This window comes from Onychostruthus taczanowskii, unplaced genomic scaffold (assembly GCF_017590055.1).
Source record: "Onychostruthus taczanowskii isolate IOZ18803 unplaced genomic scaffold, ASM1759005v1 scaffold57, whole genome shotgun sequence".
Taxonomy (NCBI): Eukaryota; Metazoa; Chordata; class Aves; order Passeriformes; family Passeridae; genus Onychostruthus; species Onychostruthus taczanowskii.
The window spans coordinates 210,029-224,364 of NW_024503346.1; the positions used below are offsets into that span (position 1 = coordinate 210,029).

The window sequence follows — 14,336 nt, forward strand, 5'->3', positions numbered from 1 at the left end:
CTCAGTTTGAGGCCATTCCACCTTGTTCTGTCACTCCAGGCCCTTGTAAAGAGTCTCTCCATCTTTCTAGCAGGCTCCCATCAGCTACTGGAAGACCACAAGTAGGTCACCCCAAAGCCTCTTCTCCAGCCTAACAATCCCAATTCTCTCAGCCTTTTCCCACAGCAGAGCTGCTCTATCCCTCTGATCATCTCCATGGCCTCCTCTGGATTCTCTCTCACATCCTTCCTGAGCTGGGCACCCCAGAGCTGGAGGTAGCTCTGCAGGTAGTCTCACCTGGGCTGGGCAGGGCAGATGGGCATATTCCCCCCGGGAATATGGGGCTGCCCACACTGTAGGGCTGAGCTCAGGACACAGATGGCCCAAGACTGAATGATGCTGTTTGTGCACACTGACGGCTTATGTCCAGCCTCTCAGCCACCAGCACTCCCAAGTCCTTGGCACATCTGCTTTCAGTCCCTTTATTCTCCAGCCTGTCCCGAGTAGGTGCAGTACCTTGCACTTGGTCTTGTTAAACTTCAGGAGATTCCCATGAATCCCAGTTCCAAGAAGGTCCTGCTTCCACAGGTATTCTACTTCTGTAAGGTGTAACTTGATCACTGTAACCATGGTGGCCTGAAGTTCTCACTTTCTTCCCCCAAGGCACTGGATTTCTCCTCCTCAGCTCACTGGCTCTACCCAGCAGCCACTACCCTTCAGTACACATGTTGAAACCAAGCCCCCACGTGCTTTGCACTCGGGTGAAGTTTTGGTCATGTGCTGCTTTTGGCAGGGATATTTTTTTTCCATTGGCTGGTATGGGACTGTTGTGGATTTGTGCTGAACACAAAGCTGATAATACAGAGATGGTTTTGTTACTCCTGAGCTAACACAGAACCAAAGCCTCTTCTGCCCTTCGTAGAGCCACTCTGAGGAGGGGGCTGGGGTGTGTTGGAGACTGGGAGGAGACACAGCCAAGACAGATGACCCCAACTGACCCAAGGGATATTCCAATCATGTGACACCATGCTCAGCATATAAAGTGGGTGGAAAAGGAGGAAGGAGGGGCTATTTGGAGTGACGGTGTTTCTCTTCCCAAGTCACCATTGCACAGGATGGGACCCTACTCTCCTGAAGGTGGCTGAACACCTGCCTGCCCATGGGAAGCAGTGAATGAATCCCTGGTTTTGCTTTGTTTGTGTGCATCTTTTGCTTCAGCTGTTGAACTGTCTTTATTTCAACCCTTATTTCTGCCTTATGACAGACAAAATCTCAAGGGCCCTTGAGAACAAATAGATTCTTATTTTGGAATATACAGTAAGCAAAACAGTGGCTGTCAAATTCAGGTAGACTTTTAGAAGCAAAAGACAATAACACAACCACTACCCAGGAGTAGATTTGACACAACCAGCGAGGACTTGTCACACAAGGGCAGGTGAGAAGAGGCTGACAGCTGGAGCTGACAGCACAATATGCTTTTGGAGGTTACTGCCTCAATATTATAAGGATTGCTTTCCCCAGTGCATACAGGATTTTGTACTCACTTATTTATCTGAATGACATACTGCTTCATTTCCTTCACTGCAATGTCTAGTTTGTTAAAAAGATGCAAGTAGGAGTCCTGCATCTCCCAATCTTCCTGTTTCAGCAGAAAACTGAGTCCCCTTTCTTCCCAAATTGTTCCTCCATTCTGCTGGCCAAAGCTACCATCAGGATCTCCATCTTCTGGGGCTGGACATCTCCAAGATGGTGCAGCCATAGTGGTGATGCAATGCTGAGTATATGAGACTGGATTTAAGGTACCTACTAAACATTAAAGGATCTAGTTAGTATGGCTCTCATGATTTTTTCTACTCCATCCCAATGATGATCATTTAGCATAAGCAGAGTTCTGACAGCAAAAACTAAAATGTCACAGAACTGTTTTATATAATTCCATTATATGACAAAATCATTCTGGAGAAATACCCAAAGAAGTTGGGCTTTTTTTCCTGTTATACTACATAGATATTTTGAATTTACTGCAGTTCAGAAACTGGCTAGATTATGGAAGTAAAAACCTATGTCCACAGGTACACTCACACCAAAAACTCAGAAGCGCTCTAAAAGCGTTCATTGAAAAGTTAATGAATTTGGGTTCTCAGGAATCGGTCCATGCTGTTATTCAAGCTCTACAGACATTTACACTTACACACACACATAGCTAAAAAGGAATAGGATTCTGTCCTTTCAGAAGATAATTATTTTTCATTTAGAATTGCCGACAGTTTTGATGCAATACTTTGCTACCTATCTTAGCACATTAAAAATTCTACTGCCCAAGCAAGCAGGGGTCCTTTATAAACCTCAATTTAAATAGTCAATGCCATCATTCAGAAAGTTGGTTAGTCTATAGTTCCCTCTTCCAAACGTTCCTGCACTCTGACCTTCACAAGGCAATGAATCAGAAGCATGCTAAGTCAGATCATGATAAAAAAGGGTTGGAACTCAAATAACCAGATTGTAGGAGAAATGCTGCATAGCAGCAATTATCAGAAAAGAGATCCCCTGACATGGTACGGACTTTCAACTCCAGTGCATGGAATTTACTTAGTAATGAGAGGAGAAAGCAGCACTACATTGTGATTGACTTCAGTTTTCCCCCTGAATGAAGCACTAGCATTGCCATCAGCCCCTGCTCACTTTTAGTCAGCAGTCACCTCTACTAAGGGCAAGAGCACCCTGGCTACATAACTACCATGAGATCATGCCCAAACAGTTCATCTAGCAAAAACATGGCACCTGAAGCCCCTCTATGCTTGAAGCCATTACTTTTTGACAACACAAGAAGGCTGCCATTTAACTATAAAATTTTAAGGAGGAAAAAAGGGTACTGGCAAGACTATGTTTCCTTGGAAGTTCTATTTGACCTTGCTGAGCAGTGGAAAAACACAGCCTTTTATACAGATCAAATGAGTATGACTTGGAAGTTAATTATCACCTTGCTCTGGATCAAGACCAATAATAGAAGGTTTCCGTCCAATGCGAATACTGAACGATCTCCCTGCTGAGGTAGTGTTTTTGGGGTATGATACCTCCATGAGGTTAATATGGCAGTTGGTGGGGCAGAAATCCATGCTGTTGAGGGAATGAGGTTCCATAACGGCTTGTTTGAAGGCTGGGCTCACCTTTGTTTTCAATTCATCTGCAAACTGGGAGAAATAAAGTAGGTGTGTGCTACTGCACCTTCAAAAAAAAAATACGAAGCAATACAGACAATTCTTTTCTCTTCCTGCCTCTTATTCCAGAAATCCAGGAATTCAGATTTCTGCTGCAGCTGGAATAACACATTAAAAAAAAGCTCATAAAACAACACAGGAAAGTAATTAGCTATACCTCCTAGCACTCTATTTTCAAGCAGCTCAGGTAACTGCACAAGAAAAGCACATACACTTTGTTTACACCATGATACACTGTAGTTACACTCATGTTAAATAAGACATGCATCAATTTGTTCTCATATTTATTCATTAACACAGTGGAAATTAACCTGCAATAATATGTCTTAGCTCTGACAAGCAGAAAAGAGTGATTTACAGACAAAGTATTTTCACTCAAAACTTGCAATTTCAGTAACTTGCAGAGCTGTTCTCATGCCTCCAGGACACTCACCTCAGAAACAGTTTGGATTCATTAATAAAGAATACTAAGATCCACTTAACACAATGAACTATTCTCTCAAGACTTCACCAATAACTAGTAGTGTTTTACCTCTTGGTAGCTCGTTAGCCTCCTGCTAATGCTTTCCAGCTTAGTGTCACAGATTTGCCGGAATTCATACTGGGGCATGGTGGCCACAGCACTACTTAGGGATATGAGTCTTTCGCAGTTCCTTACGAAATGACTGTCCTCTGCAGCAAAGGCCTCTAAAACCTAAACAAAAAGACAGGATGTCAATGGTATGAGTCCTGCCAAGGAGGGAAAATACAGTTTTCTTCCACTCAGCGAGAGGCAAAGCCCCATGGCTGAATAAAGCTGCCTCCAGAACAAGCTGCCTTTATTACTGCCTGAGAACCACTAATGTGTCTAATCGTCAGAGTGATCTAACGTTCCTTAAAAATGTTTAGAATCATGGAAGTGGATCAAAGTATCTACTGTCCAAGTTACCTGCTCTAGCATGCTTCCATGGGACATAACAATAACATTATTGGGATGTGACGAGCATTCACTATTAGCTCATTTTTGCCAGAGATGACCAAGCCACTCAGCACTCTCTGCTGCTTTCCAATAGCAGTTCTACTCAATTCCTGTAGCAACCCATCCAGCCTCTCAGGTGGGAAAAAGTTCCTTGATTTTCTTGTAAGGTAAAGCAAATTCCTGCCTGAAAAGATTAATCTTAAATATCAACAGAGTGTATGTTACCAGGCAGATAAAAGCAAGAATTCCACAGCTGAGGGCTCCCCTTCATCTGCCTCAACAGCTGAAGTCCTGGAAGCACTTGCTGATTACTCATACCAAACAAGCTATTGTAACTCATTCCAATGAACAAAACTCTAAGCAGAGCTGAGAAGACCAATGTCAAACTCAACTGAAGAGCCAAGCCCACAGCAGCCAATAATAAGCAATATTATTGGTTTCTCATTCTGTTTAGGCAAAAGCTGACCACGTATGGTTTTCAGTACCTTTGCAGTGAGAATGAAGCAACCTTTTGGTTCCACAATTTTCTCCAGGACAAAGGATTTGATTCCTGCACTGCTAACATATTCATATACCACCCCGTGCTCCAGGTGCGTGTTATCCACAGTCAGGCTGATGAGAGGGGTTTCTTCACCAATGACCAGTGGAGAAATAACAGTCTGTGGTGTCTGGGCTGGAACCAAAGTAAGTCATTAGAGATGTCTGGCAGTACATGTGAACACAGGCCTGCCCAGGCAAGAGAAACCTGCTGAGAAGAATACTGAATGCAGAGACACAACCTTTGGCTCAAAGAATGTCTCGAACTCTGTGCTGCCAGAGACTGAGAGAATATTCTTAGGAAGACATTCACTGTTGGCCATTAATGGAGACAGTGACAGAGTTTTAGATAATACACATGCTCCAATCCCCATTCTGATGTTCTTCCATGCATGTGTGCACATATCCATGCTCAGGACACTACTTCTAGTTCTGTTCACGGATCCTAGCAGAAGCTTGTAAGGGAAGGGAAGTATGTTAATCTCCCAGTCCTGCTGCCTGCAATAACTCTCTGGAAGACTGGGATATAAGGCAGGGATGTGGTGAGGAGAAAACATTTTTTGCACAAAGCAGTTCTATTGTCACTAGAGACCAGATTCACATTACAGTCAAATTGAGATTTGCCAGGGAGTTGCTCACACACTTCTATCAGGGCGCTCCAGCTGTTCCACTGCTGGAACACTCTGGGACTGTGAAATTACCAGCATCACCAGGCCCTGCATGGGATCCACACAGACGTGCATCTGTTCTTGGAGAAGTTGCCAATGGCTTTAGAGAGTCCAGGCTCAGTCATTTGGATTAAGTTTTGCTTTAGTAGTCTCCCTTAACATCTACTTTTCCGCATAAGCCCTCAACATGAAAGCAGACCTGTTTTTTGAGCTATGCATTCAAAAGTTGGAGGAAATACACCCGCACCTTTTCCTGAAACGGTGGCAACATGCCTTCAAGATTTGCTCCAGATCAAAGTAATTTAACATCCTAATCTTTAATCAAAAATAACAGAAAATACAGATTATTCTAGGTGGAGTTACTTGCAGACGTTCCCTCTCCATCAGCTACTGCCCATAAATGCATGGTTTGCAGGGGCTACCAAAGGATTCTAAAAATGCTGAATCTCTTCATTCCCATAACTGGCTATCTTGTAGAGAAGAGAGAGTCATAGGGACATGATTTCTATGTGCATCTCAATTTTTTCTTCCCCTGAATAAACTGCAGCAAAGAAATATGTCCTCTGGCAGACCTCATTCAATTACAAAGCTTTGCTAAGACATAAGATATGCTACAATAATGTATATTCTTTACATTTCTACTGTGGTTTTCCTTCTGAAAACCCCTGAATTCTCCCTAGATTTTCTTCCCCCATGAGAATCTTTACCTGATTCCTGTTGGCTGCTTTGAAGGGATTCCAGTTCTGCATGTCCTTCTAGTGCAGAGTTGTCTCTGCTGGAGCCCAGGCGACTGCCACTCAAACATGCAGGGGATGCTGCTTGCTGAACTCTGTCCTCTTCCGCATCTTCATGTGTTCTGTACACCCACTGGTACAACCCCTTTCAAGAGATACAGGCTTCAGCTAGGACCTCAAAATGCCCAACCTCCAAATATTTGGACTACAGAGGTGAATCTAGCAATCTGTATCTCCTAAGTAGGCTGAAATACCAACATTACACCAGTTTTTCTCTGAACTTCAGAGAACATAAAATTTAGATCAATAGCTGGATAAACTTCCATGGTTAGTAACAATTTTCAGTGCTGTATGCATGGAATGGCTTTCATATTATTTGTAGGTGTTTTGCAGCTATGGGCAAATGGAATCAGGTTCCCTCAGTGACAGCAGGACCCTGGCATAAAAGCAAATGAGTCAAAACAAACGTGTAGATGTTCTTTTTCTGAATATTTAGTGAGCATAAAAACACAGGACTAGAGGAGGGCAGAAGAAAGGCAGGAATTAATGTACTTCCTTTGAGGTTGTGCATTCATACCAGTGCTTCCTGCTGCCTGGTCCTATAGGCTGTGAAGTGTTCCAGAACTTCCTTGTAATTTCCATGTGTTGCATTATTCCCATTAACTTTCAAAATACATTGCCCTGGATGAAGGCCTACGGCTGCAGCCTCAGAACCTGAAAAATAACAGGAGAGAAGTTAAACAGAAATGCCATCTGGCTATGCATGAGAATACTGGAAAGTTTGCAAAAGCTTTCTAGTAAGAAAAAGTAAGAAGAGCTGGGTCAGTCCTGTCATGCCTTTGCTACCATTCAGAAAGCTTTGTTGTGTGAGGATAACATCATGTGTCTATCCTTCATGTTTTCAGCTGTGCTGGGAAAAACAGCAATCTCCTAGATCTGATTGCATTCATGCTAGAAACTGACATTTCTGTGGGAAACTGTTTGGGATTCTTATATGGTTCTCTTTTAGCCTTATGGTTACATTAGCTGCAGTCTTGCTTAAGTACAAACTGTTGTATTTGTTCCAGCCTCTTGCACCTGGAAGACAGAATGTTTGCATGTTACACAATTTGCTACACAAAAAGACTACAATGTCAAATGTAACTTGTCTTTTCCAGGCAAAATCCTGGAAAAGGATCATCTTCCCAGCTGCAACTTCCAGCTTGCACTCCAAACAGTGAAAAAAAAAATGCTATAAAATGGTGTAAATAAATGTGTGTCCCTGGGAATGCCATCTGTGGGTGCTGCCTAAGCTAACAGCACTCAGCTGGAGACACGTATTTGTTCTGAAGGAAGGGACTGGTGTATATCTAAAAGGTCGTATTTTCTGCATCTGCTTAACATAAAGGTAAATCTATGCTTTGCTTGTAGCTCAGTTAAATATGTCAGGCACAAAAGTGGTAAATATCTCTGTCAAATTGTGTTTTCTCATTTTTAAAATATCAAGGTGAGCAGTTTGCCTCTGTCTTATACTGGCAATTTGTAGCAATATATGCCTATGTAAAGGGAGAAGTAGTCTTCAAGTCTTACATCATACTTTGTGATGTTATGACTTGTCTACCAACCTGCTGTTCCTACAACACCTTCAGAACCCAGACCCAAATTGTGGATGACTACAGGTAAAAATATTGAGGAAGCAACAGACAGCATGACCCCTTTAACTTTTTCTCAACCATCTCAGTTTTATGGGCTTTTTCCCCCTGTGGCTGTTAAGCTTTACCTTAGTAGTCTCAGAAGAAACAAGGGAAAGGTCACTAAGCAAGTCCATTCCTGGCTTGCAAGAGCTAAAGTGATAATGCCTTCTAGAGAGTCCATGGTACTGTGCATTGCAGCATTCAAGTTTCTTCTACTGTGGCATTAAATTATTCCTTGTATTGTGTTGATGGGATTAGAGAGCCAACAGTCAGTTCATAAGAATGATACTGTTTGTCTTAGAATCTATTCAGGTGATAAGCAGTTTGAGGCAGGAAATCTCACACTGTTCTATGGTTATATGAGTGTGATTTTTGTCTGTCACAGGTTCCTGTCACTGAGGTCACCAAATGTATCAGAATTTGTACAGAACAAGGTAGACAATGAACCTGGATCTGTCTTTGTTGAAATATATATATATATATACATACACACACTTTATATGGACACGTCTATCTGTGCAGCTGTACTCCCAACTTTACTGTACCACAGAGTTTCTGCTTACCTCTTCCTACTGCGTGAACGTATGGTGGTGCTGCTCCCCGGAGCTGAAAGCAAAGTGCTTCAGGACAATCTGGGATTTTAATAATCCTGCAGATAAATAATGGAGAAGAGAAAGCATGGTTTTCATTTAGGCTGCCAGAGTTCTGGGCAGCTCTTAACAGCATCTTTCCTTAGCATTCACAACTAGGTTTGGATGAAAGTAAGCATCCATAATGTTTAGAAATAAATAAAAAATAAATAGGAATATACTTCATCTTGAATCTCCAAGGCAGATGGGAGATTCTATTTGTTAATTAAAATTTGGCATTTCTTAATTTATTACATCTATACATGAAAAAACGTTTGACAGAAAGTTTCTAAGGCATTTATATTCACTTCCATTTCTGCACAAACTTCAGTGCAGCTGTGCTGACCTATACCAGCAGAGGATTTTTTTCCCACTAAAAAATTTAAAAAAAAAACCAAAAAACAAAAGAGACTGGACAAGACATTCTGGACTAGAATTCAGCAACAAATGTTCACTGAGACATTCAGTTCTATTCAGGCACATTCTGGGACTACAGAATCTAACACTACACAAGACACTAAGAGGGCCAACTCTCATTGTAAGAAACAATAACAGACTGAAAAACTGTAAGGGCTGATATTGTTAGAGTCATCCAAAAATAAGCCTAGCTCCAATGAGTGGAAATTCTTTTCCTATGCACAAAATAGAGTATGAGGAGCTTCACACCTGAGAAAGAATGACAATCCTTGCAATTCAATTTTGTTTGTAGACCAGGAACCCAAAAGTTAGCTGCAGTATAAAGAGAACATACGCCAACCTCTCCTAGCAGCCCAGGGGTCATCACTAAAAACAAGCCGTGACTCTTGTACCTCTCATTTCTGTCATGTTTTCCTACTGAGTAGCTTCTGCACAGCAAAGTGTTTTACACAGGTTTCACTACAACTGTAGAAGTACTGACATTAGTAACTGACATTTCTCAATAATCTTTCTCTCTGCCCATCTTGGCACTTACTCCTTTGATTTGGTGGCTACCAGAAGCCTAAGTGGCCTTCGTGAGCAGAAGGACTGGGATAACATGGTTTCCACTTCAGCAAACGGGCGTAGGAATACTAAATCCTCATTGATGGAATAGATTTTTCTTCCTGCTTGCAGGCCAGCCATCTGCAAAGGAACAAATACCACAGAGCACTTTGGATCACTGGCAGCAACTCTGAAAGCTCAGGCTTCAACACTCAACTGTTCCCTACTTATGGACATTTCTTGGATTACTTTCACATGGAACACCCTAGAAGTAGTGTTGGTTCATCAAGTCATTTGTCACTCTCCCTTAAAATTGTCTGCACTTACAGAAAACAAAGATATTTCGGCAGTATCCTTAGAAATATGCCACTCTACAGATGTATCTTAGCTTGCAATGGATAGATCTTACTACTTTTCTGCTAAAAATTTTAAAGGGACTATTAAAATAGGAGACTATAAAAAAACAAGGGATGGGGGGACACAACTGAAAGCTAGGGCCCCATAACAGACTGGCTGTGATACCCAGTGAGATGCAGAAATGTGGCTTCCCACACCTCGGGCACAGGAACTGTGGACTTTTTCAGCCACCGGCCTTGAGAAACCAACCTATACCCAGTCAGGTCAGTAAATGCAACCTGGTTTGAAGTGGGGATAAGAACTGTCTCTGCTTTAAGTGAGCTTATTCATTTCAAGCTTTATAGCCTAAAAAGCCATTCGATTTTTACTTTAATCCCTCGGTTTTGCACATAACTTTAGTTATTTTGCAATGGCCACAGATGCAATTCCAAGACTGAGATCCCCTCCTGTGCCCACCGGACAATAGCCTCAAACATACCCCTTGATGATCTCTACTTAAAATTCAACATAGCAACATTTGGACTAGGTGTTAGGTATCAAGGAACCACTAAAAAAATTATTAAATCTTCCAGATTATAATTACTTCATATAACTTCAAGGTTCAGCAGTTAAGTTTCCTTCTAAATGTGGCAAACCCTTTCCTATTCTGCTTGGAATCCACTGACAAGTTTCTTGACTTGAAAAAGGAGGTCCACACAGCACTACTCTCACATAGACTCTGGCTCAGGAAGATACAGATTTAGTTCTTTGCTGGACTAGTATTATTACATCAAGTTCAAAAGATGGGCTCATGGTCAAAGATTATCTTGAAAGATCAAGAAACTGATTCCTTAGAAAATGGTATGCCGCCGTTTTCCTCAAACACAACAGACCTGCAGGCTATTCCCCAAGCTTCCAGCCAGAAAAAGGGCAGAGGATTATCTGGCAGGCAATAGTTCATAGCACAGGTTTAGATTAGTAACTTTTTTGGCTAACCTATGTTGATGTTGAGCACTAGATAAAGCATAGGTTTGGTTTCTTTGGTGACCATAGACCAAAAGAGAATCAGGAATACTGAAATAATTTCATTCTAACACTCAGCTTCAATTCAAAATCCCTTCCCGTGTGACATTTTCAACTTGCTAAAACCAATCTGTCCTCTTCAGCTATTTCCATTAAGCAAGTCATCCAGGAGTTATTTGTAGTGCAAAGGAGTAACCAACAAATTTTAATGCTGACATTCAAAAATTCTGCAACAGTTGTCCAGGACTTTTAATTAGAAGCTCTGTCCGGTGTGCCACAATTTACTGTGAAACCCTTGACAAGTCATTTAGTCCTCTTGTATCTTCAGCAGTGTATCTGTGCCTTATTTTGGTAAATGGAAGATTACACTGTGTGATCCACACAAGAATTCTGTAGGGCTAAGTCAATACTCATATCCTAAGACATCTGGGCTATCTATGTGCTTCAAAGAAACAAAGTTAATATATTCTGTAGAACTCCTCAAAAATACCATAGAGAGAAATTACTGCATGCTTTTTAAGGAAAAAACACATATCTAAAAATAGTTTTCATTCAAATAAAGCTGTTTCCCCATTAAACATCTTTGGTACCCCAAAAGAGTGTTACTTTCCCTCCCTCCTTAAATTATAGTTGCTAAGGAACCTGAGATAAGCTATCATCACACAGATACTGCTCTCATCCTATCACTTACCAATAATTCAAGTCCCCCAGTAATGCTGAAACACTTATCAATTTACAGAAACAGCTTATCACCAGGAATTGTAGAAGACAGCTATCTTCTATTAGCTGCTTTTAAAGGAAACAGATTTTAAAAGGATGGTTTGTAACTTTTCTAAGTACTGAAACACTCTTAGATACCAAAATATGAATGTGAGGTCCTACCTCGGCAGAAGACTCTCGTCGAACTGACTTCACCACAATTGCTTTGTTCTTTTCTTCTATGTCAAACCCGTAGTCATCCTCTTCTGGTAAAATCTTAAACAGAGCACAATATTTACACATATTTATGCTTCATAAATACGGAGTTCACAGAAAAGGTGAAGACTGAAGATGAGAAATTAGACTTTTCATTGCAAGCCACAACTGATCTGGACTTCTGTCTTAAGATGGAGAGGGACTACCAGATCATTTGGTCTGATTGCCTACAAAACATGAGCCATAAAATTTAATCTTAGTTATTTCTGCATTGAGCCCTTAATATATACTAAAGCAGATTTTCCAGAGTTACTCGGGTATGATCTGCAGTCTTTAAGAAGTGAAGAATCTATTCCCACCCTTGAGAGTTTTTTCCAGTGGTTAATCAACTCGTCTTTTAGAAACTGCATTTGACTTTAACTCCTAGCCCTTCATCCTTCAATAGATCTTCCACTTTTGGATTACGGAACTCATCATTATTCAGTATTTTCCACTGGTGAATGTACTACAGATTGAGTGCACTCATTTGTTTATTTTTCAGAATACATTCCACCTACCTGATAATGAAGGATCTGAGTGCTTCTCAGCTACCAGTTTCACACAAACTGCAGACCTCAGGCCTACCTTTTATAGATCTTACTACACACTACATAATTCTACAGCATAATAGCAGTCTGATGGCTAAAATTCTATCTAATGACAGGACAATTCCTGACATCCATAAGTCCTTCCTCTAGAGACAGGCACATAGGCTTTGTGTAAGGGAAAAAACAGCAACTCCGTACCTTGTGCTCAGTTTGTACCTTACATGGTAGACAGAAGCCTTCATAATTCTTGCTCCTGAATTTCTGCTTCCTCTTGTTTGCACTGAGGTCACACAGGCCCACCTTATACATATTCTTTAAAATCATATCAATCATGACAAATATACATTTCATTCATCCTTTTCTAGTGGTTTATTAACAGTAAGAAAAAAGCTTAACAGCTCATTGCCCATTACAGAAAAATAAACCAAGCCTAGCCACTGGTAAATGGACAATGGAAAATCTAACTGATAAATATCTTGCATTTGAGTAAACATTATGTATTTAAGAGCCATCTGATAAAACAGAACTGATTTAAGAGGAAAAATAAAGCTACTCAACCTAGCATGCCATGGGGGAAAACAAATAACTTAGAATTGTTTCCTTGCTTCTGATGATTTTTGTACTATTCCAAAATACTGTCCTTTTTCCTTTAAAATTAATTCCATCAAATTATAAATGTCCTTTTATGGTAAATCACCTTGGGGGAAAAAAAAGAGTCAAGAACCAGAATAATTCTGTCCTGCAGGAGCCATACAGTCAAGTTAAAATAATGTATAGCAAAATATCTGGGGAAAAGTCCTTATCAGGTGATGTTCACATTAGAGGATGCACAAGAAAGTGAAAAGACTGGAAGGTAAGTTTCACATTTTTGGCTATTTTTAAGTATTTTCAAAAACAATGCTAGTAGAACTTGTTCAGCAAAGGACTTTGGAAAATCAGGTAAACCCTAATGTTGCAAGTGGAATGAGTTTCAGCCCAACACAACATGTACTTTTATCACTTCATATCTGGGATTCAATGGAAAATTTCTAGACTACCTCTCCTCTCCAATTTGCACTTTACATTTGAAGGGACTATTCAGATTCTTCTGTTGAATTTTGAAAGCATTTGTGAAACAGACATTTAAAAACCTGGAGGCTTTCACATGCCTAACTTCAGCTGCCAGCAGCTACACATCCTTACCTTCTCTTGGAGTGCAGCCATCCATACTGTGCATGAAAATCTTTTATTTGCTATTATTTTTAATAGCCTACCTTGCTCTGCTCATTGGAGTTGCAAATATGAATTGTTTGAAAGGAAAGAACTAAAACACTTTTGAAAAACCCCACGTGCATCAACACTAGGAACTTTCTGTGCTGGAGACACCCCTTATGAAAAGGCTATGGATAATATGGATAATATTCCATTTGCAATACCTGGAGAAGGCAATGATTCATTCTTTATTATTAAGTAGGAACACCCTGCCATTCCACAGCTGAACCCCATTCATCCCTAGGGAGTCCAAAGCTATTAACTAAATTGTCACCTGCAAGAACTATTTCTATGTCCCTGCAGCCCGATCAGTTTTTGGAATGTAAGGCAGCGGCTGTTTAGTCTTGAGAGACAATCACATTAACAAGTGAGACTATTTTAAAAACAAGCACGTTTAATGAAAATCAGAGGGCAAATGTACTCAGAACACATTCAAAGAACACTGCAGGGGCAAGGGGAATGGGATCTGCTGAGATCAATAAGTGTGCCAAGAATGGTCTATTACACCTGTCTCACACAGCAGCAGAAACTCTGATCCTAAACCCTTGGGGACATCGAGCGGAAGAGGCAGCACAGCAGCTCCATTCCCTGAACCTGGGTCCAGGATGCACATTCTTCTCTCACATACCTCCCTACACCTCTCCAGCAAAACCCTTCTCTGCTGGACACACCTGAACACCCTGACTTGGGTAATAATCTCCTCAGGACCAGTGACTTATCAGACAGTGTCAATCTGAACATTTCAGAAAATGGAGGAAATTTCTGAGGCCCTCAGTAGCATTTAAAGACAGCTACTTTCCTGCCATCCCATCTCCCAGGTTGCTCCTCAGCTTTTCACAAGTCCACACCTTTGAGGAACAAAACAAGA

At 41.0% G+C, this 14,336-nt stretch overlaps 1 protein-coding gene across 2 annotated transcripts in view; it reads right to left on the bottom strand.

The window, feature by feature from the left end:
• The window catches only part of PREX1 (phosphatidylinositol-3,4,5-trisphosphate dependent Rac exchange factor 1), a 123,701-nt gene that overhangs the window by 17,820 nt on the left and 91,545 nt on the right, over positions 1-14,336 (bottom strand). The window contains exons 17-25 of one of the 2 annotated variants that reach the window (XM_041417860.1): positions 11,598-11,690; positions 9,349-9,497; positions 8,331-8,416; positions 6,672-6,808; positions 6,068-6,239; positions 4,641-4,828; positions 3,730-3,891; positions 2,960-3,170; positions 1,524-1,782 (exon numbers count right to left, since the gene is read on the bottom strand). In XM_041417860.1, coding sequence (XP_041273794.1) covers positions 1,524-1,782; positions 2,960-3,170; positions 3,730-3,891; positions 4,641-4,828; positions 6,068-6,239; positions 6,672-6,808; positions 8,331-8,416; positions 9,349-9,497; positions 11,598-11,690 — 1,457 coding nt within the window. Of the gene's footprint in view, positions 1-1,523; positions 1,786-2,959; positions 3,171-3,729; positions 3,892-4,640; positions 4,829-6,067; positions 6,240-6,671; positions 6,809-8,330; positions 8,417-9,348; positions 9,498-11,597; positions 11,691-14,336 lie in introns of both variants that reach the window. The other variant, XM_041417859.1, reaches the window with a different exon arrangement.